General features: G+C 34.9%; 1 protein-coding gene across 1 annotated transcript in view; it reads left to right on the top strand.

Moving 5' to 3' along the window:
• The first annotated feature begins 5,310 nt into the window (after positions 1-5,310).
• Positions 5,311-23,154, top strand: part of DOCK3 (dedicator of cytokinesis 3) — a 259,284-nt gene continuing 241,440 nt past the window's right edge. The window contains exon 1 of the mRNA XM_025044832.1: positions 5,311-5,428. Within this exon, the coding sequence (XP_024900600.1) occupies positions 5,311-5,428 (118 nt within the window). The remainder of the gene's footprint in view (positions 5,429-23,154) is intronic.

The raw sequence follows: 23,154 nt of genomic DNA on the forward strand, positions 1-23,154 counted from the left end.
CACCAAACATCTAAATAACGACTCAAAAATACTTCTGATATTAAACATTGAAATAAATGTGTTATACATACATTTAAGAAAATTAATAACAAGTAAGATTATTATTTTCCAACCTGCTTATTTCAGGGTCATGAGTGGTTAGAGCTTGTCCTGGCAGCTCAGGACACAAGGCAAGAACCAGCCCTGGATAGGATACCATTCCATTGTAGGGCTCACTCACACACCCACCCCCACAAACCCACACTCAGTCATACTTATACTGGGACAGTTTAGACACTCCAGTTAACCTAATGTGCACATCTTTGGGATGTGGGAGGAAACAAGAGTATCTGGAGAAAACAAGGTGAGAACGTGCACACTCCACATGGCCAGTGGTCCTGCCCAAGAATCGATTCCTCTCCCCCCCTCAATCAAAGTTATGAAAAGATGTTGAATGAAACTGTTCAGGGACCTGCTGTGTTTGATAGGCAAAAATTTCCCATTCCTCAGGGAGTCTTCTTTCACTTTCTTGATGGTGTCCTTGCAGCACACAAGTTTTTAAGCTTGATGAGGTTCAATTTATTTATTCTTTTCTTGCTTATGATTTTGATGTCATATATAAGAAAGCATTGACTAGTTTAAGGTCATGGAGACTTCTGTATTTTCTTTAAGAATTTTATGGTTTAGCTCTTACATTCAGTCTTTGATCCATTTTGAGGTACAGTTCACATGTACTGAATTTCAGAAGTCTTAATTGTACAGGTTTGACTTATGTAACCCACTCCCCAGCACTATTTCTGTCTTCCCAGAATGTTCTTTTTGTGCTTACTCAGTCAATCCATATTCCTCTGGAAGCAACTGGTGTTCAGATTTTATTCACCTTAATTTAGCCTCTTCTAGATCTTTTTGTAAATAGAACTATGTGGTATGTACAGTTTTGTACCTAACGTTTTTGCTCAGCATAATGATTGTGATATTCATCCATTGTGTTTCTTGTATCAGTTGGTTTTTATTTTTTATCACTAAGTGGTATTGCATTGTATCAGTATCGTGTATTTTATCTATTCTCTTCTTGATAAATGGTTGAGTTGTTTCCAGTTCTGGGTTATTGTGAACAAAGCTGCTAAGAGCATTCTTGTGGAAGTCTTTTTGTAGAAGGGTTTGTTGTTGTTGTTGTTTTTTTGAGTCACTCTGGCTAGGGATTTATCAATTGTAGAAATCTTTTCAAAGAACCAATTTTTGGTTTCATTGATTTTTTTTCACTTGTTTGATCTTTTTTATTTCATTAATTGTAGCTAGTATCTTTTTTATTTCTTTTTGTTTGCATTCTTTGGATTTAAACTGCTTCTTCTTAAGGTGGGATGTTAGATAATTGATTTGAGATTTTTCTTTTTTTTCTAATGTAAGCATCTTATCATCTTTGGAAAATTATTAGCCATTATCTCTTCTAATAGTTCTTTTGCTTTATTCTCTCTCTCCCCTCTGAGACTCTAATTACACATGGGTTGGAGATGCCGTTAGCTCACATATTTGTTATACTTTTTATTTCATTCTTTTTTAATTTTTGTAGTTTTGTTTGGGTAATTTCTACTGTCCTGTCTTGGAGTTCACTCATACTTTCTTCAGCCCTGCTCATTTTCTTGTTAAGCCCAATCAGTGAATATGCAATTTTTAATATTCTAATTTTTAGTTTTAAATTCTATTTTTTTAACTTAGAGATTTAAAACTGTTAAATTTCCTCTTTCATTTATTTTGTTCATCTTTTATCAATTCTTCAGTTTGTTGATATTAGTCATTTAAAATTCTCTTATCCTGGTATCAACATTTGGGTCATTCGAGGGTATGGTTATTGGACTTTATTGAGTATGGGCCACATTTTCAGTTTTTTTCAGTATATTATCTCAGATTTCATGCCGGGCCTTGTGTTTATACGTGCAGTAGAGACTGAAGTGAATATCATTTCCCCCAGAGAAGGCATGTGTTTTTCTACATCAAGGGTGTTTTGAGCTGGGTTGGGGCTGGGTCTTACCATCAGTTACTTTATGTTCACCTCTGGTTTCAAATTTTCTTTAGAGTGTGATTTATTGTGTGTGTGTATTGTAGGTTTCTTCTTCTAGTAGGACTTTTGGTACCTGAAACCAGAGACTTCTTTCTTCCTTTCCAGCCTGCTACCTACCCACTCAGCAAAAGTTTTTCTTCTGGAAATTAAGCAGTATGTGGAAGTACTAGCTCTGCACTTTGGACTCTTCCAGATTCTACTGTGTTATGCCACTTTACATATTTCTTAAGAACATCACTGTTTTCTTTTGAGTCTAGCAAGAGTCCCTTTGTGGCAGACTTGATCTGTCCATGTCTCAAATGTCCGGAGTAGTTTGCTGTCTCTTTTCACCTAAGAAGAGATTATCCTTTCTGAAATTTAGTTTCTTAAATCTCTCTATGTTCACAGTTCTCCGATCTCTCTACAAAACATGTGATTTTTTATTATTATTTTAAAAATAGTTATAGCAGGAGCAGTGGCCTGTCACAACCTTCTATAGCCTAATAGGAAGTCAGTGATTATGTATTTAATAGTATTTACTGGTCAGTTCATATAGTTTTTGTTGTACCAAGCTGGTAAGAATAAGATGTCCCAAATATTTGTTGTGGGAATCTCCCAACAACACCTTCAATAGAATTAACTAGTACACTCACTGATTCAGTCAAGGCATGAAGACTTTTTTGCAGTGTATGTAATGTCTTCGCCCTGCAAATAATGGCCTCAATTTGTTGTATACCAGCTATAAGCCTGGCATTGTGGTATTCTGTTAATAATATATTTTTTCCATTAATGCCATAATGACTGTGACTTAAATGATTTGATGACCATTTTGTTCATGAGAAAATGAGATTCAGATAGGTTAAGTATGTGCCTACACAGCTAGTAAATGACAAGGCTAAGATTTGAACTGAAATGTTTTTATCTTTAATAAACTTTTTCTATAGAAGTTTTTATGTTTTAGAAAAATTGTGAAGTTATTACAATTTCTACATACTTTATACCCAGTTTCCCTTGTTACTGTCTTACATTAATATGACACATTGTCACAGTGAACCAATGTTGATGCATTATTATTATTAACTAAAGCCTGTACTTTATTCAGATTCTTTAAGCTCTCCCCCCGCTATTTTGATTCCAGAATCTCAAGCTGGGATACCACTATATGTTTAGTTTTTGCATCATCTTAGGCTGCTCTTGGCTGTGAAGTTTCTCAGATTTTTCTTGTTTTTGAAATTTAAATTTTACTCTTTTGAAATTTTCATCTACTTTACCATTTACGTCAAGCACTAATGAAAACTTGGTTAATAGTTTTCAGACGTGTAAACATAATTAGAATTAGCACTTCTTTGCTTTAGTTAATAAGTTAATAGAGATTTTTCTATATTATTTAATATATTAATACACCTGTTTTTGGTTGGGATCGCATAGACTCTAATGATAAATTTGGGGCAAATCTATATATACTATGAGTCTTGCAACCCATTAATATGATATATACCTTCATTTATTAGGCTTTTAACATCTTTAATGGTAATATCTTAACAGTTTTCTGTAAAGAGTTCTTCCATAGGTCTCTTAGATTTTTTAATAATTACTTGGCATTTCTAATCCTGTTATAAATGGTATATTTCTAAAACATTTCATTTTCTAATTGTTTATTTCTACAAAGACTTAAAAAAATTCACCTTGTATCTAGAAACCTTGCTACACTCAGATATTCTCTGCTATAGTTTAGCTCTATTTTCTTTCAGATTTTTAAGTACATATTCAAACATGTAGAGAATGACACTTTTATTTCTTTGTTTCTAGTCATTATACATACCTTTTATTTCTTTTTTCTGCTGTATTTGCACTGTTGCCTCTCCAGTGCAATGTTGAATAGAAATGATAGTGGACATCCTCTTCTTGTTCCTAACCTTAGTGGTAAAATGTACAGTATTTCACCAAAGTATTTGATGTTCGCTATGGACACATAGTATATAACCTTTATCAGATTAAGGCAGTTCCCTTCTATTCTTAGTCTGTTAAGAATTTTAGTTATGAGGGGACATTGCATTTTATCAAATGCCTCTTTTGCGTTTATAGAGATGATCATATGATTTTTACTTTTGATTTTCTAATATTAAATCAATCTTGCATTTTTGTAATAAACCCAAGTTGGTTATGATGTATCATTCTTTTTATATATAGTTGGATTTGATTTGCTTTTGATTTTTTTAAAAAAGATTTTTGCATCTTTGATCATGAGAGAGATTGGCCTGTAACTTTCCTTTCCTATAATGTCCTTGTCAGGTTTTATCATGCTGAATTCCAAATGAATTCCTCTTTCCTTATTATCTGAGAGAGTTTGTGATTGGTGTTGTTTCTTCCTCAAATGTTTGGACAGATTTACTGGTAAAGTAATAAGAACTGGTATTTTATTTGTGTGAAGATTTTAATTAAAGAATCACTTTAATAGATATAAGACTATTCCAGTTTCTAATGTCTGTCAGTTTTTGATGAGTTTTATCTTTCTATAAATTTGTCCATCTGTTCTGAATTTTTAACTCTGTTGGTATAAAGTTTTTTGTAATATTTTGTATATAATTTATTATTAATTACATTAATGTTTTAAAGTTTTGATTGCTGATAATTGGTAATTTATAACTTTTTTTTTTCTTGGTCTTGCCTAGGTGTCTACCAGTGTTAGTGTTTTCAAAGAACCAATTTTAGATTGTAATGCTTGATATATGGTAATATAAGTTCTGTAATGTTGACAAGGTTATTCTTGGTTCTTTGAAATCTTATATAAATTTTGGAATCAATTTATCAATTTTCTAAAAAATAAAGATGGGATTTTGATATCAATAGATCATCTCTTATACATCTGCTTTTTATTTCATTAATTTTTGTTTCTATTTTTATTATGGAGACTCTGTTTCTCAAAGCAGGATCATATTTATTTAGTGATTCTTTGTAAAAATACCTATCTGTTTATATTAGATAAGAAGCTTCCAGTGTTAGTATTTTCTTAAATAATTGATGCACAGTTGCCCAAAAAGGACACACAAGTCAGACTAAAGGAGAGAGAGAATATTTTTGCATAAATACTTTCACATGCATGCACATACCACTCAGGAATAGTAATTTTGCTAAAATGTACTTCAATGTCCTGAACTACTTAATATCACCTTTCAAAATATTGATTAGGGGCTTACATATTTGAGAGACGATTAGTTAAGAAAGGAGAGTATGTATTTAAGAAGATTTAGTATTTAAGTTCAAGGACACTGACACTGTCTCAATATTTAAAAATGCTAATTGATGTATTTATCCTTGTTTTTCTAGTGATATGCAGTTTTCGAGGATCTGTCCCTCAAGGGTTGGTCTTAGAAATAGGAGAAACAGTCCAGATTCTTGAAAAATGTGAAGGTAAGTGGGCCTGTAAAGCACACACATAGTGATCATTTGGGATATTTGTTTTATATTTATATAGATATAGTAACAGATTATAAGCAATCATTTTGAAACCATAACTAACTACATTATAATATACTGTTATAAAATACTTCTTGATCTGTGTTTCATAAAGGTATGAACTATTTTGACTCTCATAGCAACAATTAACTTGCTGGCTGTCAGAAAATGATTTTTACATACTATGTCAAATGATTACTTTTGGTTTCCTAAGTTAGATAGATAATCTTCACCATGCTTATTAGCTGCATTTGAATAGAATTGAATTGTATCAGTTCTTTTGTATGTTTCTGTGTGATTGGCTGGGCATGATTAGTCATAATTAAAACAAGGCAATAAATATGCTCAAATGAAGTTTGGCTTGACTATTATCCTCTTCTGTGACATATATGGGTATTTCTGCTATAACATTTATGCATTATTGAAAAATAACATTCTTCAAAATAGTCATTCACATCAACAAGATATATGGGAAAATAAAGTTAAGAGAAGTCACACAAAATCAGAGCACTGACAAAAACAAAATTGATACCATAGGAAATGACCTGAGCAGCCTAGGCTAGCAGTTCAGCATGACTAGAAGCCATCTCAAATTATACAGCAGAGTTGAAATGTTGCGGTGTTGCTATGGAGACAGTGCACATGAAAGTGGAGCTCTGATCCAGTTGGCTACTGTTTAGGTGGATATGGGAGTAAGTTCAGCGTACCATGACCCAAGGAACCATGTAAGTTTGGGCGTGCGCTTTTCTGGAAAGGGAGCTCTAGTGCAGCACTTATTTAAATTTTTCTAAAAACAGAAGTATAAATCAACACCCCTTCATGATGAAAATTTAGTGCTTGATTTAAAGGACTTTTTACTAGCAAAATAAGAATAGAAGGCAATTTTCTTAATCTGACAAAGGACATCTACTAAAAAGCCTACAGTAAGTATCATATTCAGTTGTGAAACATTGAAGGATTTTTCACTGAGATGAAAAGGAGACAGGGTTACCTGTTTTCACCATATCTGTTGAACATTGTACTGGCGATACTAGCTAGAGCGGTAAGATAAGAAAGATAAAATGCATAAGGAATAAAAAGATAAAATTGAAACTATCATTTGTAGATGTTATAATTGTGAGTGTAGAACATTAAATAGAATCTATAAAAAAACAGAATAAACAAGGGAATTTGGCAAGTTTGGTGGCTACAAGTTTGATGGCATTTTAAATACACGTTTTTCTACGTGTTGCAACAAAGAATTAGAAAATGAATTAAAGAATGCTATTTATATAGTATCACAAACATAAAATACCTAGAAATAAATCTAATAAAAAATACAAGACATCTCCATTAAAAACTACAAAAATATTATTGATAGAAATTAAAGAATATCTAAGTAAATGAAAAGATTTATTATATTTATGAATTGAAAGACTCACTGTTGTAAAGATGTCAGTTCTCCCAAAATTGATCTTGGTTTACTACAATCTCAAAAATTCATCAGGTGCTTTTTTTTTATTTTTTTTGGGTATAGAAATTGAACAGCTGATTCTAACATTTATATGAAAATGCAAAAGGTTACAAAGGGCCAAGACAATCATGAAGAAGATAATAAAACTGGAGGATTTATACATCCAGATATCAAGATTTATTATAAATTAAGACATTATAGTTTTGGGGCAAAGATGGAATAAACAAACAAGGTAGAGGGTCTAGAAACAAGACTTTCATGTATATTGTCCAGTTATATATGAAAAAAGGTGATAATTACAGTACAATGGGACAATGATGTTCTTTATAATAGGTGATGCTGGACCAATTGGAATGAAAAATGATGACCTATTAAATAAATAGTATTGGTTCAATAGTCAAAGCAGTGGATCTTGATCCCTACTTCACAGCATATACCTCACACTCAATTCCAGATGGATAGCAGAGCTAAGTGTGAGATGTAAACCAGTAATTCACCTTGAAGGAAGCATAGGAAAATATTCTTTTTGACTTTGGGGTAGAAAGAGATCTTTTATAAAGATCCAGAAAGCACTAACCACAAAGGAAAAAATAAGTTATACTTCATTAAAATGAAGATCTGTTCCAAATATACCATTAAGAGGAGGGAAAAGGCAAGTCAGGGTGAGAGAGATATTTGACAAAGGACTTCTGTTTAACTACTGTCAATCAAAAATAAGACAATCCAATATGTGGAATCTAAAAAACAGAACAAAACAGAGACCAAAGGGATGGTTACCAGAAGGAAATGGGTGGCGAATGGATGAAAAGGGAAGGGGAATATAGTCAATAATATTAGGGCAAGTTTACACAGTGACAGATGATACTAGAATTAATGGGGCGATCACATTGTAAGTTATAAAAAATGTCAAATCACTATATTGTACACCTGAAACTAATATAACCAATATAAGGTTGTATACCAACTATACTTAAAAAATTTTTTTAAATGAAAAAATTAGACAATCCAATAGAAAAATAGAGAGAAGTCTTGAGTAGGCTTCTCATGAAACATATTCTAATGGCTCATAAACATATAGAAAGGTGTTTAATGTCAGTCATCAGGGAAATGCAAATAAAACCACAGTGATATACCACCACATAGCTGCTAGAATGACTACAATTCAAAACACTGGCACTACCCAGTGCTGGTGAGGATGTGAAACAACTGATAATCTTGTGCACTGCCAGTGGGAGAGAAAATGGGATAATCACTTCGAAAAACTCTTTGGCATCATTTATGAAAGTTGAATGTACATGTACCTTACAATCCAGCAATTCTGCCCATAGGTGTAAATTCAACAGCAAAATACATGTATAAAATGTTTGTAGCAGCTTTATTCATAATTGCTGCAAACTGGGAAAAAAACACAAAATGTTCAGCAGCAGTAGAATCGGTAAAGTGCGGTATATACATACAATGTGTTGTGATACATAGAGGCAAATGAATGAATTGTTACACATGATACAGACAAATATCATAGATTCACTCTTGACAGAAGAAGCCAGTTAGATGGAAGTGTTCATGCTGTTATGGTTCCATGTATATAAAGTACAGAACCAATGAAAACTAGTAGCTGGTGCTGTTTGTCAAAATAGTGGTTAAATTACCACTCTCATATCTGTTTCTTTTGCCAAGAGTGTATCTGTAATATCTGTAATGTTGTGTGTAGTAACAATTTATCTATTTTTCTTTCTGTATCAATTTAAGGGTGTGTGACTAGAAGAGACAAAAATGGCTTTTGGGATGATGCAAATATTTATCTGAGTGGTAGACATATGTGTATATATGCCTTGAAAATTTACTTAGCCGTAGACTAATGATTTGCACACTTATGGATGTTACAGATCAATAAAAATTTACTTAAGAATAAAGAACTTTGTAAAAAATTGATAATAGTATAAAGATGCAACAACATAGACGAATCTTAAAAACATGATGTTGAACAGAAGAACCAGATATAAAGATTACATTGTGTATGATTCCATTTATATGAAATTCAGGAACAAACAACATTATAAATTTATGGTGATAGAAATCAGAATAGTGTTTTTTTTCTGGGAGAGGATTGACTGAAGAACAGGCATGAGGGAACTTTCAGGGTGATTGAAAAGTTCTATGTCTTGGTGAAATATAGGTTACTTTGGTGTTACATTTGTCTGAGTTCATAGAACTGTACATTTTAGTCTGCATTTCACTGTATAGATTATGCATCAGTGTAATGGATTAATGTAAAAAAAGGACGAAAATCACATTAGAGACTGGAAAAAAGTTTTTCAATGCTATAACTGACAACCAGAATGTAAAAGAACTCTTATAAACCAATGAAAATAAATAGTAAGTGAATAGAAAAGTGAACAAAAATATGATCAGGAACTTCACAGGAATACATAATCTTGTCAACAGTCAAGGAACAGCAACTTAAAACCAGAATGATGGACAGTTCCACACACATTCGTTTGAGAAGAGTAAAATGCCTGGTATATTCAAATGTTGGCAGAGATACGTTTTAGTTGTAATGCTTATACACTGCTGATATTAGGTGTAGATAATCCTGTGACCTAGCAGTTTAATGCCAAAGTTTATACCTTAAAGAAGTGTTTTTTTAAGCTATCCTCCATCAAATCATTATGAGGTTACAAATTCCGCTATCAATATTAATAAAAAAAGAGTAGAATAAAAAATATCAAAAGTATATTGCGTATCAGTCATGATCCAATCAGGAAACAGAAATCACACTAATTATTTAAACAGGGAATGTTTAAAATTATAAATAATTGTTAACTAGTAAAAAGTGGTTAACTACTCAAAGGGTTAAAGAAGCTTTAAAGGGATACAGAAGTAGCAAATGCAGAAATCAGCTAGTACTTCTAGGGCTGAGGAAGAGCTGACAAGCAAGGAACTAAGAATTTAAAAGAATAACTTCCCCACCTCAAGGCTAAGATTTAGGTCCTTTTGGAAATATCATGGCTGCCATAGGAACATGTAGCTTGTTCATGGTGAAACTTGCCAGAGGGCATGGATTAGGGCTGGTCCATAGGAGCAACCTGTGGGGTAGCAGAAAAACTTATGCGAAGGGGCGAGTGAGCCAGAGCTGGTCCATAGGTGCATCTTCTCAGATGGAGAAACTTCCAGAGAATAAGAACTGTAGCTTGTCTGTAAAGGTGGCTGAGGCAAGCACCACTGGGCTTCCAACATGCCAGTCAACTGGCTCGGGTGCTGACAGTATGAAGCAGCAGCACCCCAGAACAGAGAAGGAATGCTTCTTCCTGTTGTAGCCGCTCAGTATCCCATTAGTAATGTCTATTGACAAAGCCTAATACCGAGTGAGTTGGCAAAGGAGTATTAGTCTGAGTTTTCCAGAGAAACAGAATAACACACACACACCTATATGTATAGTATAGTATATTATATGTATATGTATAGTATACATATAGAGATTTATTATAAGAAATTGGCTTGCATGATTATGGAGGCTGAGAAGTTAGGATCTGCATTTGGCAAGCTGGAGACCCAAGAGAGCCAATGGTGTAGTTCCAGTCTGAGTCCAAGTCCAAAGGCAGGAGAAGACAAATGTCTCAGCTTGAAGATAGGCAGGCAGAGAGCACAATCTCTTTCTCCACCTATTTGTCCTATCCAGGCCTTCAGTGGGTTGGATGAGGCCCCCTACATTGGGGAAGACCATATGCTTTACTCAGTCTACTGATTCAATCTGATCTAAAAACACTCACAGACACACCTAGGATAATGTTTAACCAAATATCTGAGCACTCCATGGCCCATTCAGGTTGACACATAGGATTAACCATCATGGATTCCAGCTTCAGTGTTAAAAAGCAGGATAAAGAAGTGTAGATTGGTGCTGAGGAGTAGTAAATTGGTAAGTGGAACAATGGCATGTAGCATCATTAAATTTTTTTCATGTGATTCGCTTTAGTTTTCTGTGTATAGGATTGTGATTTAAAATATATTTTAAGTCTGGGCCATGGTAAAAAATATTTGAATGACATTGATCTGAAGAAAATTCTACATATATACACATGAGGACAACTATAGCATTGTGTGTAGTAGCAAAAAATTTATAACATTCTGATTCTCTACGAACAAGAGAATGTTAGAGAAATAAATTGAGGGATCTAATGTATAGCATGGTGATTATAGTTAATAGTGTATTATATGCATGCTTGAAAGTTACAAAGTAGCTCTCAAATGTTCTTATATCAAAAAAGAAGTGGCAGTTATGTGCTGTGACCAGGTGTTAGCTAACACAGTGGTGGTATCATATTGCAGTATATAAGTGTATCAAATTAACACATTGTACACCTTAAACTTACCCAATGTTATGTCAATTATATCTCAATAAAGCTGGGAAAAAAATCTAAAAATAAAAGCAGCAGAATAATTTAATAAAGAAAACTTGAAGATATAATATGGTTATTTTCTATTAGTTTTTTTTTCCTTTTTATTCTTACTTATTTAGCTCTGTTATTTTTTTCCCATTCTAAACATATACAAACATACCTCTTACATTCTTCCAATATACTTATCATCTTTGTTAAATTAGTATTTGGTATTTGTATTATGATTCACAGCTGGTCTATATAATATACTTTCATTTCTTGTATTGCCATTTGTTTTCTCTAGAATTAATATTTGACTTATTTTCTAATTTGCTTAGTTTTTCAAGTACCTGTCAGTTTATCCCCAAATTCCTCAATAGAACTACTATCAGACCACTCAAATGTTTCAGATCTTGGTGTTGGTTTTTCCTTCAGACACATCCTGGGAATGACATTTGTCTCTTTTCATGTTGGGCCCTCTGTTTTCTAGATTCTATTTCATCCTTTTTAAAGGACATTCTAATTTTTGTGGAAAGGAAATCTTCTAGGAGTTTCTTGAGGAAAAATGCTATGGAAGGTAAAATTTTTTTCAAGAGCTTGAATGCATAAAAAATATTTTGCTCTCTTACCTGATTGATAATTTGGTTGGGTATGGAATTTTATGCTGAAAATTATTTGTCTTCATACATGTCAAAGCCAAGGCATTGCTCCATTTGCTGTTGTATAACTAAGATGGCTTTCGAATGTTTGATTCTTTTATTATCCGGAAGCTTTTAGGCTTTATATTTCCAGGATTCCGATATTTTACAATCATAACTTTGGGTATATGTTGTTTTTCTTCCCATTTATTTTGCTGAGCACTCATTGGACTTTTTCAATTTGGAAATTAATATTTTACCATTTTAGGAAAAATTTTTTTCATTATTTTTAGGATTTTTTTCCTTCCTATTGTTTTTTCCCCCCTAGTTTTCAATCCTGTTACTTGAATGGTGCCTCTCCTATCTAGGCTGAGTCTGTAAGTCGATCTTTTTCCTTATTTTTTTTATGTCTTTATCTCATTGTTATTTGTTCTGGGGTATATAGGCAATATCATCTCTTATACCTACTGGGTTTTTGTTTTCACTTCTATATTTTCCTTTTACAAGAGCATTTTCTTGCTATCTAGTTTTTTTTTTTTTCTCTTTAGGTGTAAATATGTTTTTTCTCTGAAGCTATTATACCTTGAAGTCTTAAAAATTTTTTTTTAACCTTTATTCTTTTTGCTGCAGTCTTTCTCTTCCAAGTCTCCTCTCCTCGCCCCTTTTCCTGTTGTGCTCTTTGTGCTCTGTGATAGAGGCTTTGCTTAAATGACTGGCGAGCCTTTGTTGTGCATGTGTGAGGCCGAGGAGGGGAGGGTTTCACACTGGTGGCTCATCAGGTGATTTTTATATTTCATTAGAGGATCTTATCTCACCCCCAGCCCAACTACCACTGGCCTTAAGACTTTCTCTTAAACTTAATTATTTTGAAGGAGTCATCTTCTGGTATTATGCATGGGGGTTAGAAGCCTGTGCCATTGTCTTGGCACCCCAGTAGGAGTAGGGATGCTCTTCTCTGTCCTCAACAAAGTGTGGGTCCCTGTACTTTGAGCCTGTCTGGTCCAATTTCCAGGGAGTGACCCTATGGTTTTCTGATGGTATGGCGCTAGAGGGATGTCTAGTTCTTCTTGGTGGGCAGAACAGGGGAAGAACTATAGAGTTGACTGTATTTTTGTTTTTGTTTTTTTAATGGCGGTTCAATTAGTCTGCTCTTTATAATAAACCATGATTTTTAATTAAACTATTTTTAATCATGATATGGAGTGAGAGAGAAATTGTGCCTTTTTGTTTACCTGTCTTTACTTCCTGTGCAGCTATTATCCCAGGGTTGGGGGGGTGGCGTGGGGGCAAATAAATTTGCATTTTAAAAATGTCTGTCAGGAAGAGTATGTTACACCTTTAAAATAAAAAGTTTGAAACCTCTTTTGGGAGGGGGTACTTTTTATTGGACTGCATTTGATGCTTTTCATCTGGCTTGATTGGTTTGGACCCAGAATCTTTATAAAGGACTGCTGACTGTTGACTGTCACATGGCCTGATCTATATAGAGGCTTCATTCTTTTGGGTTAACACTGATGTCACTGTTCTGCAGCGTCTCTGTCAGTAGCAGTTGTGGTGGCACTGTTATCTCTTTTCAGTACTATAACTTCACATACATTGGGTGACTTATACTTCACAACCTAAGTAACTGCATATTTAACAAAATGGAATTCCGCAGTGTTCGATATTATAGATATGAAAAAACCTAGCACAGAGCATGGCGGAGGCGACCACTGTTTTTTTATTTTGTCTATATGTTTAAGTAATCATAGCTTTCAGGTGAATTAATCTTTAATATGTGTATTTACATACAAGACCCAGAATATTTTCCCAAACAGCCTTTTTTCTTCAATTTATATTTCTCTTACTGACTGCTTTTCTAATCTAATGGGATTAAATTTTAAAACAGGTTTTCTTAAAAAAATCAGGTTTGAACTGGCTTTTTTTACACACAAAGTGTGTTTGGCATGACCAAGGCATGGAAGATATAATCCAGAGTTAACTTGACAAATATAAAGCCTTATTCCTATCTCATTTTATTCACACATGAGTACTTACTGAACACCTTTGCATGGTGGTTGGTGAGTAAACCTACATAGTAATATGCTACTGTCCTACTTCTTTGACAATTATCTAGAATTCTCAATCTCTTCTATCTTTTGTACATTAATTATCTTTAAACAGTATATTACATTTCTATGAGTTTTATTATCTTTGAAAATATAGTGAATTTCTAAAATCTACAGTTCGCTTCTTGCTCCTCAGTCTAATCTGCTTATATGTTATTTAAAAATCTATTTTCTATATATTTTTTATCTCTTTTGTGGACTCATTGGTTAAATAGAATACACTTTGCATAACTCTTAAATTCTAAAGTCCTTAGTGATTTTAGTATTAATGTAGGATTTAATATTACATCTCAATTAGGAATTTAGTTTCATTTACCTTTTTAATCACATTTTATAAAGTGTCATTTTAGAGTCTAGGTTTATGATATTTTTAATGCAGACTTTTTGTATATACACTATTGAATTTTAGTAAATGTAATCAAAAACATTTAGGTTGATGAGATGCGTCTGTGTCACATTTTCAGTGATCGCCACTAGCATTATAATGTTTGGGTGAAAGGAGTTTACACAGTATGGGATTGTTTCTGCAAAAAATGAGGCAAGGTTGGAGGAGTACAGCTTTATAAGCAAACATTTTTATTAGACATCTGTGCCACAGAATCACTACATGCTTTCACCAGGTCACTAAAATCAAATCTGATTTTTCAAGGTCCAGTTAATATCTTAGAGCCTTTGGTTTTACCATTGTTTTCCCACTTAACTTTTCTATTATTTTGTCATTTTCATCTTTGGTTCCCTCGTGGTATCCCTTACAGATAAGTTGTTTTTTTTAAAGAGAGATTATGATTTGCATGGATGTTTTTTTAAGTGGGATTACATCCTGCATTTTATGCTTCCTTGGTACTAGTATTTTTCCTGGCTTTTTTAGCATAGAACTTTTTTCAGTAGTGACACTTATTTCTTGTGTTGATGACTATGATGTTATAAATAATATTTAAACCTAGCTTAGAGGAAACCTAGTTTGGCTTTTCATGAAAAAATGTACACCCAGTAATAAACTATACTAGCTAAAAAAGTAGGCTTATTCTCTTAGGTCATTCTTTGTTTTGGGATAGTAAATCAAAAGAGACATTTTGGGTTATTTTAACTCTCCTAATCCTAATTTGCTTTCTACATGTGGTTGATTTTGGTAGAAATCTTACTTTAAGTCATGAGTAGAAAGACCACCAGTGGATCGATAGCTCTAGATAGTATTTTGTCTGAAAATGAATTATTAGTAAAAGTCAGTTAAAACAGCTGCAGTTTTAAGCATGAGAAATTCATTGGTGGTTTTTAAAACAAAGGAATTGTGGGTAAAGTCATGTTTGTCATGCAAATAGTGTAGGCTCTATCAGCAATCACTATGGACAGATTATATGGTAAAAAAATCATTCCTGTTTAATGTTGGAAAAATTAGTCACTTTCCATGAGTTTAGAGGCTCTTCATATTCATATTCATTCATTTTGGTTTTCAGTTCGGTGATTGTACTTTCTGTTGCAGTAGCAAATCTCTGTAAGACTGTATCAGCATTTCACTGGTAAGAGGAAAACATGGGATACTAATGCATGCACTAATTTGAACCTCTTACATGGGTAAGAGTATTTCTTTTTTATTTATATCTCTACTTTTTCAGAAAATGATTTAAGAGAGCTATTCAAGAGAATGTACTTTTGGTTCCCCGATGTTTCTTAGGATGAACACCATTTATATTAAGAAACTTCAGACTGTAGTTATTTAATTTCATAAACCCAGTCTCTCTGGGGAGGTTAGAAATACTTTACAGCATTATTTATTTAGCACACATAGAGTTTTAGTGTGTCTTGTCCTTCTGTTCCCTCCTCCGCCCCAATAATTGAGTTATTGCAACATGTCAGACATTGTGCAAGACACTTTATGTATATCAATTCTAATTTTATCAATATACTTGCCAAGTAGGTATTATCACCCCTTATGTACAGATTCATTTACTCCTCCGGTCACCAAATATTTGAGTGCCTAATGCAGGTCAAGCACTCTTTTAGTTACTGGGGCTCAGCTATAAAAGAATAAAACAAAGTCCCTATTATCATGGAGTAGAATAATAAAGAAGGATAAGACAGGTAGAAGGAGATAGAGTGACTGCATGCTTTGGGGTGGGGTGAGGGGCTTCTGTCTTCTGTGTATTTATGTAGGATAATCATGCAATGCCGTTCTGAGAAGATAACATTTGGTTCTCTTAGAGAAGGACAGTCCAGGCCTATGTGCAAAAAGTATAAAGATACTTTTTGTTCAGTGTGTTGTTCAGTGTGTTGAAGGAATTTCAAGGTGATCGTATCGCTGTAGTGGAGGGGTTGGTTGAGGAGGAGCAGAGAGAGTGATGGGAGATGATCAGACGCTGTAGTAGGACTTTGTACTTTACTTTGAGACGGGATGCCGTTGGACAGTTTTGAACAGAGGAAAAACTCCGGCTCAAAGAGTTATACTTTGCTTTTGGAGTTTGAAGACAACATCCAAACTTTTCTCAGCAATTCTTGCATTCATAAGTTTCATCACCAGACATGCGGGTCAAGTGGAAGAATTCGTTTCCTACAGTAGTCTGTGAATAACGTGCATCCAGCTTAGAAGGTAGAGAGCTGCAGTGAGTTACTGAGAAAGGGGAGAATTGGGGTTGCTGGAGGCCACACTTGTTTAGCATTTCTTAGAATTCATTTATGATATTATGACTTAAGTCAGAGATATGTAGGCATACCTCATTTTATTGTGCTTAGCTTTATTGTGCTTTGCGGATGTTGCATTTTCTACAAATTGAAAGTTTGTGGCAATCTGTGTGGAGCAACTCTGTCAGCACCATTTTTTCAACAGCATTTGCTCACTTTCTGTCTCACATTTGGCAATTCTTGCAGTACTGCAGACGTTTTCATTACTATAATATCTGTTATGTTGATCTGTGATCAGTGATCTTTGATGTTACTAGGGCAAGACCTTCCACTAGAAAAAGATTTCAACTCTCTAAATGCTCAGATGATGGTTAGCATTTTTTAGCAAGAAAATATTTTTTAATTAAGGTATGTACATTTTTTTAGGCATAATGCTATTGCACACTTAGTAGGCTACAGTATAGTGCAAACATAACTTTTATATACACTAGGAAACCAAAAATTCATGTGACTCACTTTGTTGCAGTATTAGCTTTATTGGGGTGGTCTGCAACTGAACCCGCGACGTCTCTGAGGTTCGCCTGAACATACATGAGGATTGATTTCCTGAAGGAAGCGGCCTGTTGTAAATTAGAAACTCGAATGTTGTAATACTGCCTTTCCTTTCCTCATTCAGTTTTCCACGAGAATTTATATCTGAAAATGTTAGAAAGAGTATAAAAATATGTCTGAATTTTAAATTCCTGACAGTGATCAAATCATCAGATGTTGAATCACCATACAGGAAAGACTGGTACACGTCAGTTAAATGCATATGACGGCAGTGAAATTGATGAGGATTCAGACAGTCTGACAGTCAGAGGGGTTTTACTTTGTGTGCCAGCATTAGAAATCTTGGAAAATCAAAGATAAATGATGAAAATAAAAGGAGAGGATTATATTTGCAAAGGTAGATTGATTATCCAGAGTTCTCGTAATAGGAAAATAGACGTTTAGAAGTTGCTTCATTGTACTAGCTAATTAAAAACACCTCTTTTCTGTTGTTTCTTAGTGATTTTGGAAATATTTTAGTTGTTTCATTGATTCTTTATCTGAGAAGTTATAAACTTTTTGTTCTGTAAGTGATATGGACATAAAAAAAGCTAGTTTTTTCCTCTTCTCTCTTCTTATCCTTTTTTCACCCTTTTCAATTCTGAGTCTTTCATGGAATGGGCACATTTGGCCAGATTTGTAGCAGGGTTTAGTTTTAAGGAAAGGCGATGGCTAAAAGTCATTGAGCAGGGTTCTCATGACTCTCACAATGGTGGCATCCCACGGACATGATGCTGTGTTTTGTAAGCTGCTTAGTGTTCAACAAAACCAGTCTGTCTTCCTCTCCTCTGTTCTCCTACCTCCAAATAAGAAGCAAGAGTTTATATTACAGTCTAACATATATTTCATTCATAAGGAAACAGCTTTTTGATAAGCAATATTGTAAGAGTTTACTTGATAAGAAATTTCTGACCTTTGTAAACACGTTACATGATCAGGCGTTTATCTGAAATTTTGAGGTGGGGCTTAATCATCTTGGTTTTTATTCCAATTATTCTTTCATTGGCATTTTATAAAAAGCATAAATAAGTGATATGTAGTCATTTGCATTAAAATATCTGTTATACTGAAGAATTTGGATTACTTGGATCCTTAATAATTTTTCTTAGAGTAGTGCCACAGAGATTCACATGTTACTATGAATGGCATTGCAGTTAGATCTAAAATGACCTTTCAGTCTACGACCATGCCACCCTGAACGTGCCAATCTCCTGTGATCTCAGAAGCTAAGCAGGGTCTGGCCTGGTTAGTACTTGGATGGGAGACCACCTAGGAATACCAGATGCTTTAGGCGTTAAAAAAAATAATAATAAAATGACCTTTCATAAGATTTAACAAGGTAGCCTCAAGAATTTATAAAATATGAGAAAGTATGGGAGGGTGACCAGTACTTTGATATTGTGTTAATATATTAAAGACAACGAAGCATCCCTGGAAATGTCTCCTATTGCATATGTGCAGTACATTCTCTAAGGCAGTAATCACCATTCTTTTCATACTCAGTGCTACCCTGCCTTTTTCCCTTTATCACAGCTTTATTGAAATATAATTCACATACTGTAAAATTCACCCTTTAAAAATGTTCAAGTTACCGTTTTTTTTTTTTTTTGTAGTATAGAATTGAGTGACCATTACCACTAATTTTAGAACATTTTCATTACCTAAGAAAGAAATCCCATACCCATTAGCAAATACTCTCCATATGTCCCTATCCCCAGCTCCTGGCAACCACTAATCTACTTTTTATTTATGGATTTGCCTATTTTAGACATTTTATATAAATGGAATTATACAATTTGTGTCTGTTTCTTTCGTTTAGCACTGTTTTCAGAGTTCATCCATGTTGAAACCTGTATCAGAACTTGATTCCTTTTTATGGTTGAGTAGTATTCCATTGTGTGCATATCGTACATTTTGTTATCCATTCATTAGTTGACAGACATTTGGGTTGTTTCCACTTTTTAGCTATTGCGAATAGTGCTCCTGTAATCATTTGCATGCAAATAGTTATTTGAATACCTTTTTAAAATTTTTTGGTTAAATTTGGTTAAAATTTTGGTTGAATTGCTGAGTCATAGCGGGGTTCTGTTTTTAACATTTTGAGGAATTTGCAAACTTTTTTAAAGTCAGTAATGTGTGAGTCTTCATATCTTGTTACTGTCTTTGTTATTATAGCCATTTCACTGGGGGGGGCAGGGTTTCTCACTATGGTTTCGATTTGCATTTCTTTAATAACTAATAATGTTGAACTTCTTTTTGTGTCCTTATCGGCTGTTTGTATATCTTCTTTGAAGAAATATCTATTTAAATCCTTTGCCCATTAAAAAATTAGATTTTTTGTCTTTTTATTTAGTCGTACTCTTGTTCTTTATGTATTTCGGATACTGGTCTCTTGTTAGGAATATGACTTGTAAATATTTTCTCCCATTCTGTGGGTTGTATTTTTGCTTTCTTAGTATCCTTTGAAGCACAGAAGTTTTTAATTTTGAAGTTAAATTTATCTATTTTTTTTCTATTGTTGCTTGCATGTGAACCCACGGCCGTGAAGACTTATGCCTGTGTTTTCTTTTAAGAATCTTTGCCTTTTGAAAATATAAATGTTTTTAATGTCTTCTCTGGCAACTCAGACAACCCCACAGATTTTCAGTCATTTCTCTAGAGTACAGTAATATCCTCAGTTCAGTGCTACTGTATAAGGGATAGTATATGGAAGTAGAATTTCAGTGTCATACAATATTCAGATAATACTGCATTGTTCTTGAAAGTGGGTACCATTTATTATCACCCTCACTAGCAGTATCTGATTGCTCTACATTCTCTTCTAACAGCTGACATTGTTAAAATTTAAAATAATTCTAACCAATGTGGTGGATGTAAAATGTTATAAATATTTGTGTGTGTGTGTTAGGTTATTGAGTCATCCTTTTTGGAGTACAGTACTATGAATTGTGTGAATTTTGACAAATGCGTAATCTTGTAACCATCACCACAGTCAAGATACAGAACATTTTCATCACCCCAAATGTACCATCATGCTTTTTGTATAGTCAGTTTTCCTTCCCAGCCTCTTCCCTTTTCTCTGGCAACTACTGATCTATTTTCTATGTCTCTAGTATTTTTTTTTTTTTTTTCAAATTGTCATTTAAATCAGCGGTCCCCAACCTTTTCGGAACCAGGGATAGGTTTCGTGGAAGACAGTTTTTCCATGGACTGGTGTGGAGGGGATGGTTTTGGGATGATTCAAGCACATTACATTTATTGTGCACTTTATTTCTCTTATTATTGCATTGTAATATATAATGAAATAATTATACAACTCACCATAATGCAGAATCAGTGAGAGCCCTGTGTTTGTTTTCCTGCAACTAGATGGTCCCATCTGGGGGTGATGGGAGACAGTGACACCCAAAGTGTATTTCTCTCTTTAATCTCGTTTTGGTTGCTATCACTACAGAAAACCCTGCTTTACAAAGATAGGATGTTGGAAATGGAAGCAGGCTTCTCAGTGCTTTTGTGGCAACCTCAGGATATTCTTCCTTGACTTTATTCCAGAACATATGGAGATTTAAAGTTGTCTCAAACATATTTTTAAGGCCACCATCATTTGCAGTCTCAAGCAGTTGATCCTCTTCTAGCATGGGCAAAGTCGATTCACTTCTTCACAAATGGGTTGCAGATCCATTCCTTCCCAGTTCGGGGGTCGTTTGTGCTTGGGAAATAATGTTCAAACTGTTTTGAAAGCTGAGATAGGTGATTATGCACCAGCTGGGGGAAAGAAGCCCCTGGCCCAGTCTCTTTCAAAATCTCTGCTAATGTTTGAAACATATCAAAAATCCCAATGTTTACTTGTTACCCCCATAATTCCAGTTTGGCGTTTAATGCATCCATTTTATTTGCTGACTTGAACACAATAGTTATTCTCCCTTAAAGTGACAGATTGAATTGGTTAAGCAGGTCGAATACGTCACACAAGTAAGCAAGTTTTGCGACCCATTCTGTGTCACTGAAATGTGCTGCCAGGAGTGACTGTTTTCCTGAAAGAATTCTCTGGCTCTCATAACTCAGAAACTCTGGCCAATGATCTGTTTAGAAAGCCACCTCACTTCTGTGTAGGAGAGAAGACGTGTGTGCTCTGCATCCATCTCCTCACAGAGCTGTGAGAACAGATGTGAGTGAAGGGCATGCACTTTAACGTGGTTGATAATTTTAATCACATCCTACAAAACGTCGTTAAGTTCAGGTGACATTTTCCGGCTAGCCAGCATTTCTCTATGGATGACACAGTGCATAGACTTACATTCAGAAGCGACCTTTTTGACCTGAGTGGTAAAACCAGAAAGCTGTCCAGTCTTGACAGCCACGTCATCTCTGCATATACTGACACAAAATGACCAATTCCGTTTTCCTGATATGTAATCCTTCAAAGACTTGAATAATTTTGCAGCTGTGGTGCTGATTGGCAACAAAAGTGCACATAACATATCCTCATGAACACCCTGAAAAATGTATCGCATAAAAACAAGCATCTCTGCCTTGTTGTCAACATCGGTAGACTCGTCAACCCAGATTGCGTGCCACGGTGACTCATTAAGCCTTCTAACCATTGTGCCTCAGTGTCCTCTGCTGTTTCATCAGTTCACCTAGTTATGGTGAGAGCCGAAAGAGGAACACATGTCACCTTTTGAACTGTGGCCTCTCCTCAAAGTTCAGAACAAATGTCTTAGCTAAGCAGCAGGCAGGATCGGCTCTTCACCAGGAGTAAAGGGCTTCTTAGCTTTAGCACTGCAGTTAGCCACTAAGAATGATGCTCTCAGTGCAGACACATCTGATGAAGTGGTGGCCTTCATTAATTGCTTCTGTTCTTTGTGTTCATGGTTGTTTTCTTCTGAAAAACTCCAAAGGCTTGTCTTTTAAAGCAGAGTGCTTGGTCTCCATGTGGCAAAGCAGTTTCGAAGGTATCGTGGCTTTATTGGATAGCCAGTCGCCATGTATTATGCAAAGTGGGCTTGGAGAATGTTGAATCACCTGTTGCAATGAACCTGTGATTTAAGTAGGACTCTTGGTATTTTCTTTTAAATGCAGCTTTGTTTTTGTTGGCAGTCTTAGAGTCTCTGCTGTCTCATCATTGGGTCTTTCCCCCTTTTCAAAGAAGCTCTCCAGTGACAATTGCTTTTTACTCATTTTGGCTAGGGTCAGCTTGTGGGCTTACCAAAACTGACGGACAAGCGTGCAGTGCGGGAAAGGGGCATGGCTAGAAGTGGTAAATAAAATAATGGGGGGGCCCACATGTGGACTAAAATAAGTGTTGGATTCTGACTTAAAGCCTGCCACCAGATGCAGCTTTATTGTCACTTGCCACTCGCTGAGAGGGTTTTGATATGAGTCTGCAAGCAGTTGATTTATTATGGTCTCTGTGGAGTCAGACCTCTCTGCTAACATTAATCTGTATCTGCAGCCGCTCCCCAGTGCAGCATCACTGCCTCAGCTCCACCTCAGATCATCAGGCATTAGATTCTCATAAGGAGCGGGAACCCTAAATCTTTCGCTTACGTAGTTCATAGAAGGGTTTGCACTCCTATCAGAATCTGTAACCTGATGGTCTGAGGCGGAGCTGAGGCAGTGATGCTAGTGCTGGGGAGCGGCTGCAAATACAGATGAAGCTTTACTTGCTTGCCCACCACTCACCTCCTGCTTTGCGGCCCAGTTCCTAGTAGGTCATTGACTTGTACTCTTCTTCCCGGGTCTGTGGCCCAGGGGTTGGAGACTCCTGTTCTAGAGAGCAGTTTCTCAAGAGGGATCATTCAGAAAAAGAGTGCAGGTATAGCATCCTCTTTAGGGATGGCATGAGTTTATTCCCTGAACCTGATTTGACTGTTCATAGTTGTAGCCTGGCTCA

The sequence above is a fragment of the Pteropus alecto genome, unplaced genomic scaffold, assembly GCF_000325575.1.
Source record: "Pteropus alecto unplaced genomic scaffold, ASM32557v1 scaffold53, whole genome shotgun sequence".
In the NCBI taxonomy this organism is placed as follows: Eukaryota; Metazoa; Chordata; class Mammalia; order Chiroptera; family Pteropodidae; genus Pteropus; species Pteropus alecto.